Source organism: Thalassophryne amazonica, chromosome 3, assembly GCF_902500255.1.
Source record: "Thalassophryne amazonica chromosome 3, fThaAma1.1, whole genome shotgun sequence".
Taxonomy (NCBI): domain Eukaryota; kingdom Metazoa; phylum Chordata; class Actinopteri; order Batrachoidiformes; family Batrachoididae; genus Thalassophryne; species Thalassophryne amazonica.
In genome coordinates, this window is record NC_047105.1 from 16,402,211 (window position 1) to 16,414,950 (window position 12,740).

The 12,740-nt window shown below is 45.0% G+C and overlaps 1 protein-coding gene across 1 annotated transcript in view; it reads right to left on the reverse strand.

The window, feature by feature from the left end:
• The window catches only part of arhgef10la (Rho guanine nucleotide exchange factor (GEF) 10-like a), a 468,560-nt gene that overhangs the window by 340,139 nt on the left and 115,681 nt on the right, over window positions 1-12,740 (reverse strand). Inside the window, 1 exon segment of the mRNA XM_034165874.1 lies at window positions 3,682-3,774. Within this exon segment, the coding sequence (XP_034021765.1) occupies window positions 3,682-3,774 (93 nt within the window).

Consider the following 12,740-nt stretch of genomic DNA (forward strand, 5'->3'; position numbering starts at 1 on the left):
GAACTCACACTTCTCACCCTTCACAAACAGCCGGTTCTCCAACAACCGCTGTAGGACCTGACATACATGCTTGACATGGGTCTCAGGATCCGGAGAAAAGATGAGTATATCGTCTAGATATACGAAGACAAACCGATGCAGGAAGTCCTGCAAGACGTCATTAACCAATGCTTGGAACGTCGCGGGCGCATTGGTGAGGCCGAACGGCATGACCAGGTACTCAAAGTGACCTAACGGGGTGTTAAATGCCGTCTTCTACTCGTCTCCCTCCCGGATCCGAACCAGGTGATAAGCATTCCTAAGATCCAATTTCGTGAAAATTTGGGCTCCATGCAGGGGCGTGAACACTGAATCCAACAGAGGTAACAGGTATCGTTTGCGAACCGTGATCTCGTTCAGCCCTCTGTAATCAATGCATGGACGGAGTCCGCCGTCCTTCTTGCCCACAAAAAAGAAACCAGCACCCATCGGGGAGGTGGAGTTCCGGATCAACCCGGCAGCTAACGAGTCCTGGATGTAGGTCTCCATTGATTCACGTTCCGGACGTGAGAGGTTGTACAGCCTGCTGGACGGGTACTCAGCGCCCGGTATCAAATCAATGGCACAATCGTACGGACGGTGCGGGGGCAGCGTGAGTGCCAGATCCTTGCTGAAGACGTCAGCAAGGTCGTGGTACTCAGCCGGCACCGCCGCCAGATTGGGGGGGACTAAAACCTCCTCCTTAGCTGTCACACCGGGTGGAACCGAGGATCCTAAACACTCCCGGTGGCAGGTTTCGCTCCACTGAACCACAACCCCAGACGGCCAATCAATCCGGGGATTGTGTTTTAACACCCATGGAAAACCCAAAATCACTCGGGAGGTAGAAGGTGTTACATAAAACACAATCTCCTCCCTGTGATTCCCAGACACCACCAATGTCACTGGCTGAGTCTGGTGTGTGATTAGTGGAAGAAGGATGCCATCTAGTGCCCGCACCGACAATGGTGACGGTAAGGCCACTAGAGGGAGCCCAACCTCCTTTGCCCATCTGCTATCCAGCAGATTCCCCTCCGACCCCGTGTCCACCAGTGCTGGGGCGTGAAGGATTAGATCCCCACTCAGGATTGTGACTGGGATTCGTGCAGATCGTCGGGGTTTCCCCACGTGGGTGTTGTGACCCACCCTTAGCCCAGTCTCTAAGGACGAGTGCTGCTGTTTTGACCATTTGGGGCATTCTCTCTGTGTGTGCTCAGTAGAGCTGCAGAGAAAACACTCTCCACGGATCAGCCTCCTTTGTCTCTGATCTGATCGTTTCTTGGCCCTGCTCATTTCCATAGCAACGTCAGCAGGGGGAGCTGTTGTCACGTGGAGAGCCCTGGCAGTGGAGCGTGGGGAAGTCGGCTCCCTTTCAGACCCGGGAGGGAGAGGGACGGCGTGTACTTGACCACGCCTCTCGTCTCGCTGCCGTCGGTGTTCCGTTAATCGGTTGTCTAACCGTATAACCAGGTCGATAAGCCCATCTAAATCCCGCGGCTCGTCCTTCGCCACCAGGTGCTCCTTAAGGACCAGAGACAGTCCGTTTACAAAGGCGGCGCGGAGCGCAACAGCATTCCAGCCGGCTCGCGCTGCCGCGATGGGGAAGTCGACTGCATACTTCGCTGCGCTCCAACGCCCCTGCCGTATCGACAGCAGCACACTTGAAGCGGTCTCGCCTCTATGAGGGTGGTCGAACACCTGTCGGAACTCCCTCACAAACTCAGTATAAACCGTTAGGAGCCGTGAATTCTGCTCCCAAAGCGCTGTAGCCCAGGCGCGTGCCTCTCCTCGAAGCAAATTTATAACGTAAGCCACCCGGCTAGCATCTGACGCGTACATGACGGAACGCTGTGAAAAGACGAGCGAGCACTGCATCAAGAAGTCCGCGCACGTCTCCACACAGCCTCCGTACGGCTCCGGAGGGCTTATGTATGCTTCAGGGGACGGTGGGGGGGTTCGTTGAACGACCAGCGGAATGTCTGTTTCTGGCACACGGTCAGCAGGAGGAGGTGCTGCAGCAGCGCCCTGAGCACGCGCTTCCACCTGGGCGGTGAGAGCCTCTATCCTACGATTGAGAACACTGCTCTGCTCGGTAACTAAGTCCAACCGAGCGGTAAAGGCGGTTAAGATGTGCTGCAGCTCACCCAACACGCCTCCTGCTGGCGCCTGTGCACCTCGCTCTTCCATTGGCTGTTCAAGCGATGGTTGACGCCCCTCGGGATCCATGACGCTGGCCGAGAAATCCTGTTGTGAAAGTGACGTGACACAGACCCACAACAGGGGGCGGTAATGAACGGACAATGGATAAGCCAAAAAGTAACAATTTAATGTTGTGAATCGCGCAACAACGTACAGACAATAACAATATGGTGGACTGTCAATCATACACCAGGTGACGTGTGGGCAGGCTCGACGATAGAAGATGCCTGGCGAGAGAAGAGCCGGATCCCCACACAGCTTCCACCACCAACGGAGCTGAAGAACACCGGAGCCGCCAAGCCCTGCGCCCCAGGTGGCCGCTGTCTTCAGCAGTCAGACCCGGTACTGCTGGCAGAAAACAGAGACAGTCCTGATGAGTGTGAGTTCGCACACTCAGTACTCCCACAGTCAGTGTTTAGTTAGGAGGGAGCACCTCCACCTCCAATCACACACTCGTGCAGCTCCTGTTTAACCACTTATCTTGGTTTGGGGTGTGAGGCGAAGCCGTCGCTGATCACACCAAATGCCAATCCCACAGATAAGGCAGAACACCACAGGATAACGGCTGCAAAAGAAGTTCAGGTTATCACTCAATGATTTGAGTCAGCAGAGAAAGTTACCTGAATGGTAGCTGATTTCTCGGCGGGGAGGTGGAGTTGCAGTCCGGCCTTTATGGTGGTGGTGATGAGTAGTGGATGAGTGACAGCTGGTACGGATGATGAGTGACAGCTGTCACTCCTGGTTGCTCTGACGCCCTCTCGTGCTTGAAGCCCGCACTTCAAGCAGGGCGCCATCTTGTGGTGGTGGGCCAGCAGTACCTCCTCTTCAGCGGCCCACACAACAGTAAGTCCTTCTTTGTGCCACTCTACCATAAAGCTTTAACTGGTGGTGAAGTTTCACACTTTCCTGGGAGAACAAGCCATAATGGAGTTACTGAACAATTTTTAATCATTTGACATTTTAGTGACATTGAACAGGGATGTACGTATGTCTGCTGTATATTTTATTTATGTATAACCATTGTGCAAATAGTCATAACATCTTCAAACTTTATGCCATTCTTCTAGACCAGGGGTGGCCAAGTTCGGTCCCCGAGAGCCACCTTCCTGACACTCTTAGTTGTCTCCCTGCTCCAACACACCTGAATCCAATGAAAGGCTCATTAAAAGTCTGCTAATGAGTCTTTCATTGGACTGTTCTAGACTTTCCCATTTTTGATCAGGTAACCACAGCAGATCCGGATACCCTTCCTGATGCAACTACAGCTGTACAAGGAAAATAGTTGGCCTCACAGCAGGGACCTCATCACTGGGAGGCAGCTGGACTAACTGCTTCCACCGCTGTGCTGCCACCTATTCTCAAAATCTGCACTGCCAAATTTCAAGGGTGACATGCAACACTACAAGGAATTTCCATAATTAAAAGTGATGAACTGACTGGCCGGATAGAAACATTATGTTATACCTGCAGGAGCAATATGAACTGAGGGAAACGCTGGATGGGTTTCACCATGAGGCCGTACAGAGTGATCCGGTCAACGCTGGATGCCTGCTTCTTCTGCAAAATAAATGAGGTAAAATACATTAATGGAATTATTTTCATATACAGGAAAAAAAACGGCTGCTTTGATAAATACAACTGCACAGAAAGGTGGTTAACAACAAACTATGCTCTTCCAACTTTGACAAGTTCAACAGGAACTCTGCAGATCGTGTGTAGGCGTGCGAGTGGGTGAACAACAACAACAACAACAAAAAAAATTCTGGGTCTGCTCAGCCTAAAACAGTATGCAAGAGAAGAATTTTTATCTAGCATGGAATGAATTATTGTGGGTGGAGGTCAGAAGAAGATACTGTTGTACGATCTGTAGCACAGTGACACCGTCAATACAAAGAGGCAAATAAGTGGGCACATCTAATGGACTGTATCACAGCAAAGGTTGGACAAGATCAACTGTCAACACAAAAAGAGACAAAGATTTATTGCTGAAGCAAATGAGATCCAACATCATCTTTTGTTGACTGCAAAGGAAATAAAGTTTTCCTGTCTATAGTGGTCTGTACCCAAAGATTAAAAACAGTGGCCACCACGCTGACACTAGAAGTTACAAAAATGCTGCTAGGAGGACTGGTTCACTGGTTACCATCAAAGTCAAGACCAGAATGACCACGTCTTTAGAACCGTGAGCATTCCTTCTCTCATCTTCAAACATATCAGCATCTCCAAGCACCTCTGTCCAAGAACCTCATGATAGCAAAGCTCTACTCAGGTGTTTCTCGATCTCAGGGTTGAATACCGAGACACATGAATGTCACTGCCGTGATAAGAGATTCTATCTTCAATTCTGACAATGTCACTGCGTGCAGATACACTCTGGATGGTGGACTCCAGGAATTCACTGAAAACTCTAGACACTCTGATTCCTCACCTAGCGTGGAAATGCTCAAAGTTGGAAGAGGAATGTGTCATCTTGAGTCCGTTTTTGAGAATCAATTAACAATTTATCAAACTGGTCCAAACTTCCACCTACCGGTATTTGAAATGAACCACTGTCCAAAGAGTACACCCCATTCCTAGGAATGATTCTCTCATCAGTTCCATGTGACTAACCACTAACCGAACCCATTCTCCATTGGAAACCCATTCTCAGTTGGAAAATCTCTCCACACTAATCCTTGACAGCTGGACCAACTTTCCATATCGGTGTTGTACTCATACAGACAAAACATGCACGAAAAATCACCTGTGAGAGACAGGGAGCAGGGCAACCAAAGAAACCAAAGACATCTCTGCCAGCAAAAAGACGTGTGCAAGGATGTGGAAGACACTCTGATACAAACAGATATATAAAGAGTGGGAAGAGACCCTTGTACAGAATGGTTTCGTTGTGTTTCACTCCCACAGCTCTTCATCCTCAGAAGACAGCTGGAGAGTAAGTTGGAGTTTGATGGCGAGGGCAGCATAGCCTGAAGCCGTAACAGAGTCATTGTTACTCTCACTGCTGTCTTCTGAAAAGCATTTCTCTTCCTCCAACAAGTCCTGCTGTTGCTGCCAGCGAACAGAGAGAAGCTGAAACAAGGCTGTGCTGAGCAACAGGTGCGATTCCCAAGCTCGTATGATTATGCAATTAGTAAGTGAAAGTGGATGCTCAAACTGATTAATTAAGAGTCATGAAGCTTGTACTCTTAGAGCTTATTGACAGCAAAGCCTGTAAAAATAAAGCAAATTGGGTTTTGGGAATTTCTCACAGAACTGTTGGTGGGGGGGGGGGGGTAAATGATTATTGCAGCAGATTTTAATGTATAATCAAGGATCCTACATCTGGAGGCAACATGGATTTAAAAGACTTTTCATTGCCAGTCAGAAAGAAATTTAAGAGCAACATAGTGCAGCAGATAACAGAATATTTACAGAGGAATCCTTCAAATGGTGATACAAGCACCAAATTTGGCAAAAGTACACCTTACATATTAATCTTTTGAAAAAAACTGACGGGCCACTTGAATTTTCAATAGACGGCCACATAGGAGTCAATTGACGAATTACATAGGGGTCAAAATATAAAAATGCTCAAGTCATATTGAAAATTATACCAGATTATTTGTCTGATTGTAAAGATTCCAAAAAGGTATAGTTTGGACTATCGATGACTGAATTTGATAGAGTTATGGGGTAAAAACAATGAGAATCAATCAATTTTATTTATATAGCGCCAAATCACAACAAACAGTTGCCCCAAGGCGCTTTATATTGTAAGGCAAGGCCATACAATAATTACGTAAAAACCCCAACGGTCAAAACGACCCCCTGTGAGCAAGCACTTGGCGACAGTGGGAAGGAAAAACTCCCTTTTAACAGGAAGAAACCTCCAGCAGAACCAGGCTCAGGGAGGGGCAGTCTTCTGCTAGGACTGGTTGGGCTGAGGGAGAGAACCAGGAAAAAGACATGCTGTGGAGGGGAGCAGAGATCAATCACTAATGATTAAATGCAGAGTGATGCATACAGAGCAAAAACAGAAAGAAACACTCAGTGCATTATGGGAACCCCCCAGCAGTCTAAGTCTATAGCAGCATAACTAAGGGATGGTTCAGGGTCACCTAATCCAGCCCTAACTATAAGCTTTAGCAAAAAGGAAAGTTTTAAGCCTAATCTTAAAAGTAGAGAGGGTGTCTGTCTCCCTGATCTGAATTGGGAGCTGGTTCCACAGGAGAGGAGCCTGAAAGCTGAAGGCTCTGCCTCCCATTCTACTCTTACAAACCCTAGGAACTACAAGTAAGCCTGCAGTCTGAGAGCGAAGCGCTCTATTGGGGTGATATGGTACTACGAGGTCCCTAAGATAAGATGGGACCTGATTATTCAAAACCTTATAAGTAAGAAGAAGAATTTTAAATTCTATTCTAGAATTAACAGGAAGCCAATGAAGAGAGGCCAATATGGGTGAGATATGCTCTCTCCTTCTAGTCCCCGTTAGTACTCTAGCTGCAGCATTTTGAATTAACTGAAGGCTTTTCAGGGAACTTTTAGGACGGCCTGATAATAATGAATTACAATAGTCCAGCCTAGAGGAAATAAATGCATGAATTAGTTTTTCAGCATCACTCTGAGACAAGACCTTTCTAATTTTAGAGATATTGCGTAAATGCAAAAAAAGCAGTCCTACATATTTGTTTAATATGCGCACTGAATGACATATCCTGATCAAAAATGACTCCAAGATTTCTCACAGTATTACTAGAGGTCAGGGTAATGCCATCCAGAGTAAGGATCTGGTTAGACACCATGTTTCTAAGATTTGTGGGGCCAAGTACAATAACTTCAGTTTTATCTGAGTTTAAAAGCAGGAAATTGGAGGTCATCCATGTCTTTATGTCTGTAAGACAATCCTGCAGTTTAGCTAATTGGTGTGTGTCCTCTGGCTTCATGGATAGATAAAGCTGGGTATCATCTGCGTAACAATGAAAATTTAAGCAATGCCGTCTAATAATACTGACTAAGGGAGGCATGTATAAAGTGAATAAAATTGGTCCTAGCACAGAACCTTGTGGAACTCCATAATTAACCTTAGTCTGTGAAGAAGATTCCCCATTTACATGAACAAATTGTAATCTATTAGATAAATATGATTCAAACCACCGCAGCGCAGTGCCTTTAATACCTATGGCATGCTCTAATCTCTGTAATAAAATTTTATGGTCAACAGTATCAAAAGCAGCACTGAGGTCTAACAGAACAAGCACAGAGATGAGTCCACTGTCTGAGGCCATAAGAAGATCATTTGTAACCTTCACTAATGCTGTTTCTGTACTATGATGAATTCTAAAACCTGACTGAAACTCTTCAAATAGACCATTCCTCTGCAGATGATCAGTTAGCTGTTTTACAACTACCCTTTCAAAAATTTTTGAGAGAAAAGGAAGGTTGGAGATTGGCCTATAATTAGCTAAGATAGCTGGGTCAAGTGATGGCTTTTTAAGTAATGGTTTAATTACTGCCACCTTAAAAGCCTGTGGTACATAGCCAACTAATAAAGATAGATTGATCATATTTAAGATGGAAGCATTAAATAATGGTAGGGCTTCCTTGAGCAGCCTGGTAGGAATGGGGTCTAATAAACATGTTGATGGTTTGGATGAAGTAACTATTGAAAATAACTCAGACAGAACAATCGGAGAGAAAGAGTCTAACCAAATACTGGCATCACTGAAAGCAGCCAAAGATAACGATACGTCTTTGGGATGGTTATGAGTAATTTTTTCTCTAATAGTTAAAATTTTATTAGCAAAGAAAGTCATGAAGTCATTACTAGTTAAAGTTAAAGGAATACTCAGCTCAATAGAGAATGGTGACAAAGTTGAGTTTCAGTTTCCAACAAAGTTGGAGTTGCTCCAATTTTGTTCAAAGGTGATGCAAATTATTGGTTGAGTTAATAGGGTTTCAAAAAGGAATAGTTTGCACCATGTATCATGCTTAGTTATCACGTTACGGGGTAACATATGTCACATGTCATAGAATTCAATGGACGTCAACATTATTTGACCTTTACTTTAGAGACCAAGGATTCAACACAGTCAAAACTATTCCATTTATTAATCCAAGTAGCTCAATCAACAATTTCCACCATTTTTTACTCAAATTGGAACAACTTTAACTTTTGACCCCTGCACAAACTGAAATTGACTTTTGTCACCATTCGTAAGGCTTTTACCCCATAACTCCATAACATTCAATCATAGATAGTCCAAACTATACCTTTTTGGAATCTTTACAATCAGACAAATAATGTGGTATAGTTTTCAATATGACTGGAGCAATTTTATATTTTAAACCCTGTGTGCTGGATTTGGTGCTTGTATCACCATGTGAAGTATTGTTTCAGTTATATGCTGCACTAACATTACAATAACCAAAAACAAAGTGTGTGTGTGTGTGTGTGTGTGTGTGTGTGTGTGTGTGTGTGTGTGTGTGTGTGTGTGTGTGTGTGTGTGTGTGTGTGTGTGTGTGTGTGTATATATACACTCAACAAAAATATAAACGCAACACTTTTGGTTTTGCTCCCATTTTGTATGAGATAAACTCAAAGATCTAAAACTTTTTCCACATACACAATATCACCATTTCCCTCAAATATTGTTCACAAACCAGTCTAAATCTGTGATAGTGAGCACTTCTCCTTTGCTGAGATAATCCATCCCACCTCACAGGTGTGCCATATCAAGATGCTGATTAGACACCATGATTAGTGCACAGGTGTGCCTTAGACTGTCCACAGGCCACTCTGAAAAGGTGCAGTTTTATCACACAGCACAATGCCACAGATGTCGCAAGATTTGAGGGAGCGTGCAATTGGCATGCTGACAACAGGAATGTCAACCAGAGCTGTTGCTCATGTATTGAATGTTCATTTCTCTACCATAAGCCGTCTCCAAAGGCGTTCCAGAGAATTTGGCAGTACATCCAACCAGCCTCACAACCGCAGACCACGTGTAACCACACCAGCCCAGGACCTCCACATCCAGCATGTTCACCTCCAAGATCATCTGAGACCAGCCACTCGGACAGCTGCTGAAACAATCGGTTTACATAACCAAAGAATTTCTGCACAAACTGTCAGAAACCGTCTCAGGGAAGCTCATCTGCATGCTCGTCGTCCTCATTGGGTTCTCGACCTGACTCCATTTCGTCGTCGTAACCGACTTGAGTGGGCAAATGCTCACATTCGCTGGCGTCTGGCATGTTGGAGAGGTGTTCTCTTCATGGATGAATCCCGGTTCACACTGTCCAGGGCAGATGGCAGACAGCGTGTGTGGCGTCGTGTGGGTGAGCGGTTTTCTGATGTCAATGTTGTGGATCAAGTGGCCTATGGTGGCGGTGGGGTTATGGTATGGGCAGGCGTCTGTTATGGACGAAGAACACAGGTGCATTTTATTGATGGCATTTTGAATGCACAGAGATACCGTGACGAGATCCTGAGGCCCATTGTTGTGCCATACATCCAAGAACATCACCTCATGTTGCAGCAGGATAATGCACGGCCCGATGTTGCAAGGATCTGTACACAATTCTTGGATGCTGAAAATGTCCCAGTTCTTGCATGGCCGGCATACTCACCGGACATGTCACCCATTGAGCATGTTTGGGATGCTCTGGACCGGCGTATACGACAGCGTGTACCAGTTCCTGCCAATATCCAGCAACTTCACACAGCCATTGAAGAGGAGTGGACCAACATTCCACAGGCCACAATTGACAACCTGATCAACTCTATGCGAAGGAGATGTGTTGCACTGCATGAGGCAAATGGTGGTCACACCAGATACTGACTGGTATCCCCCCCCAATAAAACAAAACTGCACCTTTCAGAGTGGCCTTTTATTGTGGACAGTCTAAGGCACACCTGTGCACTAATCATGGTGTCTAATCAGCATCTTGGTATCTTCATCTTGGCACACCTGTGAGGTGGGATGGATTATCTCAGCAAAGGAGCAGTGCTCACTATCACAGATTTAGACTGGTTTGTGAACAATATTTGAGGGAAATGGTGATATTGTGTATGTGGAAAAAGTTTTAGATCTTTGAGTTCATCTCATACAAAATGGGAGCAAAACCAAAAGTGTTGCGTTTATATTTTTGTTGAGTGTATATATACGAGGTCTATCAGAAAAGTATCCTACCTTTTTTATTTTTTAAAAAAGCTATATGGATTTGAATGACGTGCGATTACACCAATCATGCTTGAACCCTTGTGCGCATGTGTGAGTTTTTTCACGCTTGTCGGTGACGTCATTTCCCTGTGGGCAGGCCTTGAGTGAGATGTGGTCCCGCCCTCTCGGCTGAATTCCTTTGTTTGACACGCTGCTCGAGACGGCGCACGTTGCTTTATCAAAATTTTTTCTGGACCTGTGAGGAATATCCGAGTGGACACTATTCGAGAAATTAAGCGGGTTTTCGGTGAAAAGTTTAACGGCTGATGAGAGATTATGGGGTGTGTCTGTCGCTGTAAGGACTTCCCACGGAGCGGGACATCGCGCAGCGCTTCCAGGCACCATTGTCGGCCTGTTTTGACCTGAAAACATCCTAATTTAAGGCTTAATTCACCCAGGACGTCGTGAGAGAACAGAGAAGATTCAGAAGAGGCCGGCATGAGGACTTTATGCGGACATTCCACTGTTTAAGGACATTTTGTAATGAAAGACATGCGCGCAAATTCGCCGAGTCGTCATGGAAACGACTCGGCGAATCTGTGTGCGCCGCGACAGGAAAAACACCTCTGTGTTGAAAACCATTTGTAAAATTCAGGCAGCTTTTGATGGCTTTCAACAAGTGAGTAACTGAGAAATTGTTTAACAGCTTGGGCATGTTCCAACTTGCCCATTAAGGTTTCCAACAGAGGTGTTTTTCCTGTCGCGACCCCCCCGCGGTCGGGTCCGGCCCGACATGCGACTCTGCCCGCACGTTCTTTCATTACAAAATGTCCGTTAACAATGGAATGTCCGAATAAACTCCTCATGCCGACTTCTTCTGAAAGTTCTCTGTTCTCTGACGACTTACTGGGTCAACAGAGCCTGAAATGTGGAAGTTTTCAACATGAAACGGCGAGACACTGCTGCCTCGAAGCGCAGATCGCCGTCAGGCACCGTGGGCCGTCCTTACGGCGACACTACCAGACCAAAATCTCTCATCAGCCGTTAAAACTTTTACCGAAAACCAGCTGAATTTATCGAATGGTGTCCACTCAGTTGTGCCTTACAGTTTTGAAAAAATTTTGATCAAACAAAGCAGCAGTCTCTGAGCCATTCCTAAACAATGAAAAAAATCGACGAGAGGGTGGGCCACTCCTCACTCAAAGACTGCCCACAGGCGAATGACGTAACCGACAGGCGTGAAAAAAAACTCTCACATGCCCACGAGGGTTCAAGCATGTCTGATGTAATCACACGTGATTCAAATCCATATGGTTTTTGAAAAAAACAATAAGGTCGGATACTTTTCTAATAGACCTCGTATATATATATATATATATATATATATATAGCTGAGGGTTTGTGACAAATTAACAAAAATATTTTACATCATTTTAACATCGAACCTGATTACTGATTCAAGTCATGCTGCAAAATGTTCCCTTAAAAGTCAATTCTGATTAGGTTTAGTACTCTTCCCCATGTTATCACGCAAGTCATGTCTGGATAGCTGAAAGTCTCTGCTCTCAGCGATCCTGCAAAAAAAAAAAAAAAAAAAAAGAGAGAGAGATGTGATGGTTTCACTATCTCATGATGTGCACTGTTACAAGAGGTTTTCACTGAATTATTAACAACATAAAACACAGTTTTCAATTTATTTTTCAATTTATTTTCATTTATATAGTGCCAAATCACAATAAAGTTGCCTCAAGGGTCTTCACACAAGTAAGGTCTAACCTTACCAACCCCCAGAGCAAGCACACATGCGACAGTGATAAGGAAAAATTCCCTCTAATGATTTGAGGAAGAAACCTCAAGCAGACCAGACTCAAAGGGGTGACCCTCTGCTTGGGCCATGCTACCGACACAATTTACAAAACAAGTTAGAACTGAATAATTTAGAAATTGGCATTTATTCTTTTGTAATTTTTATTGGAATGCCAGAAAAAAAGGCAAATAAAATCCTACTTCATATTTCTTGGCACTTTTAAGACTTTTGAAAGACTAATTTTAGACTTTTCTACCAATTAAGGCCTTTTTTTTAAGAGTAGAGTAACAAACTCATTGCCTTTTAAGACTTCTTCAGGATTTGCAGGAACCCTACATAATTGACCTTTATGTAGTTAAGACATTTGATGAAGGTCAGGTTAATTCTGGGAAGATACACTGGTGCCATGCATTGCTGTTTCCACTACACTACAGAACTGCCCTGGATCCTGATCGGCAACCACTCAAGAAAACCACTGGTCCAACCCCACCTCTCAAAAGCAGCCATCCATCTGCACACATCCACATGGTACATGATCCTCCGCCTGCTTTTGATGGGGTCCTCAATAGAGCCTA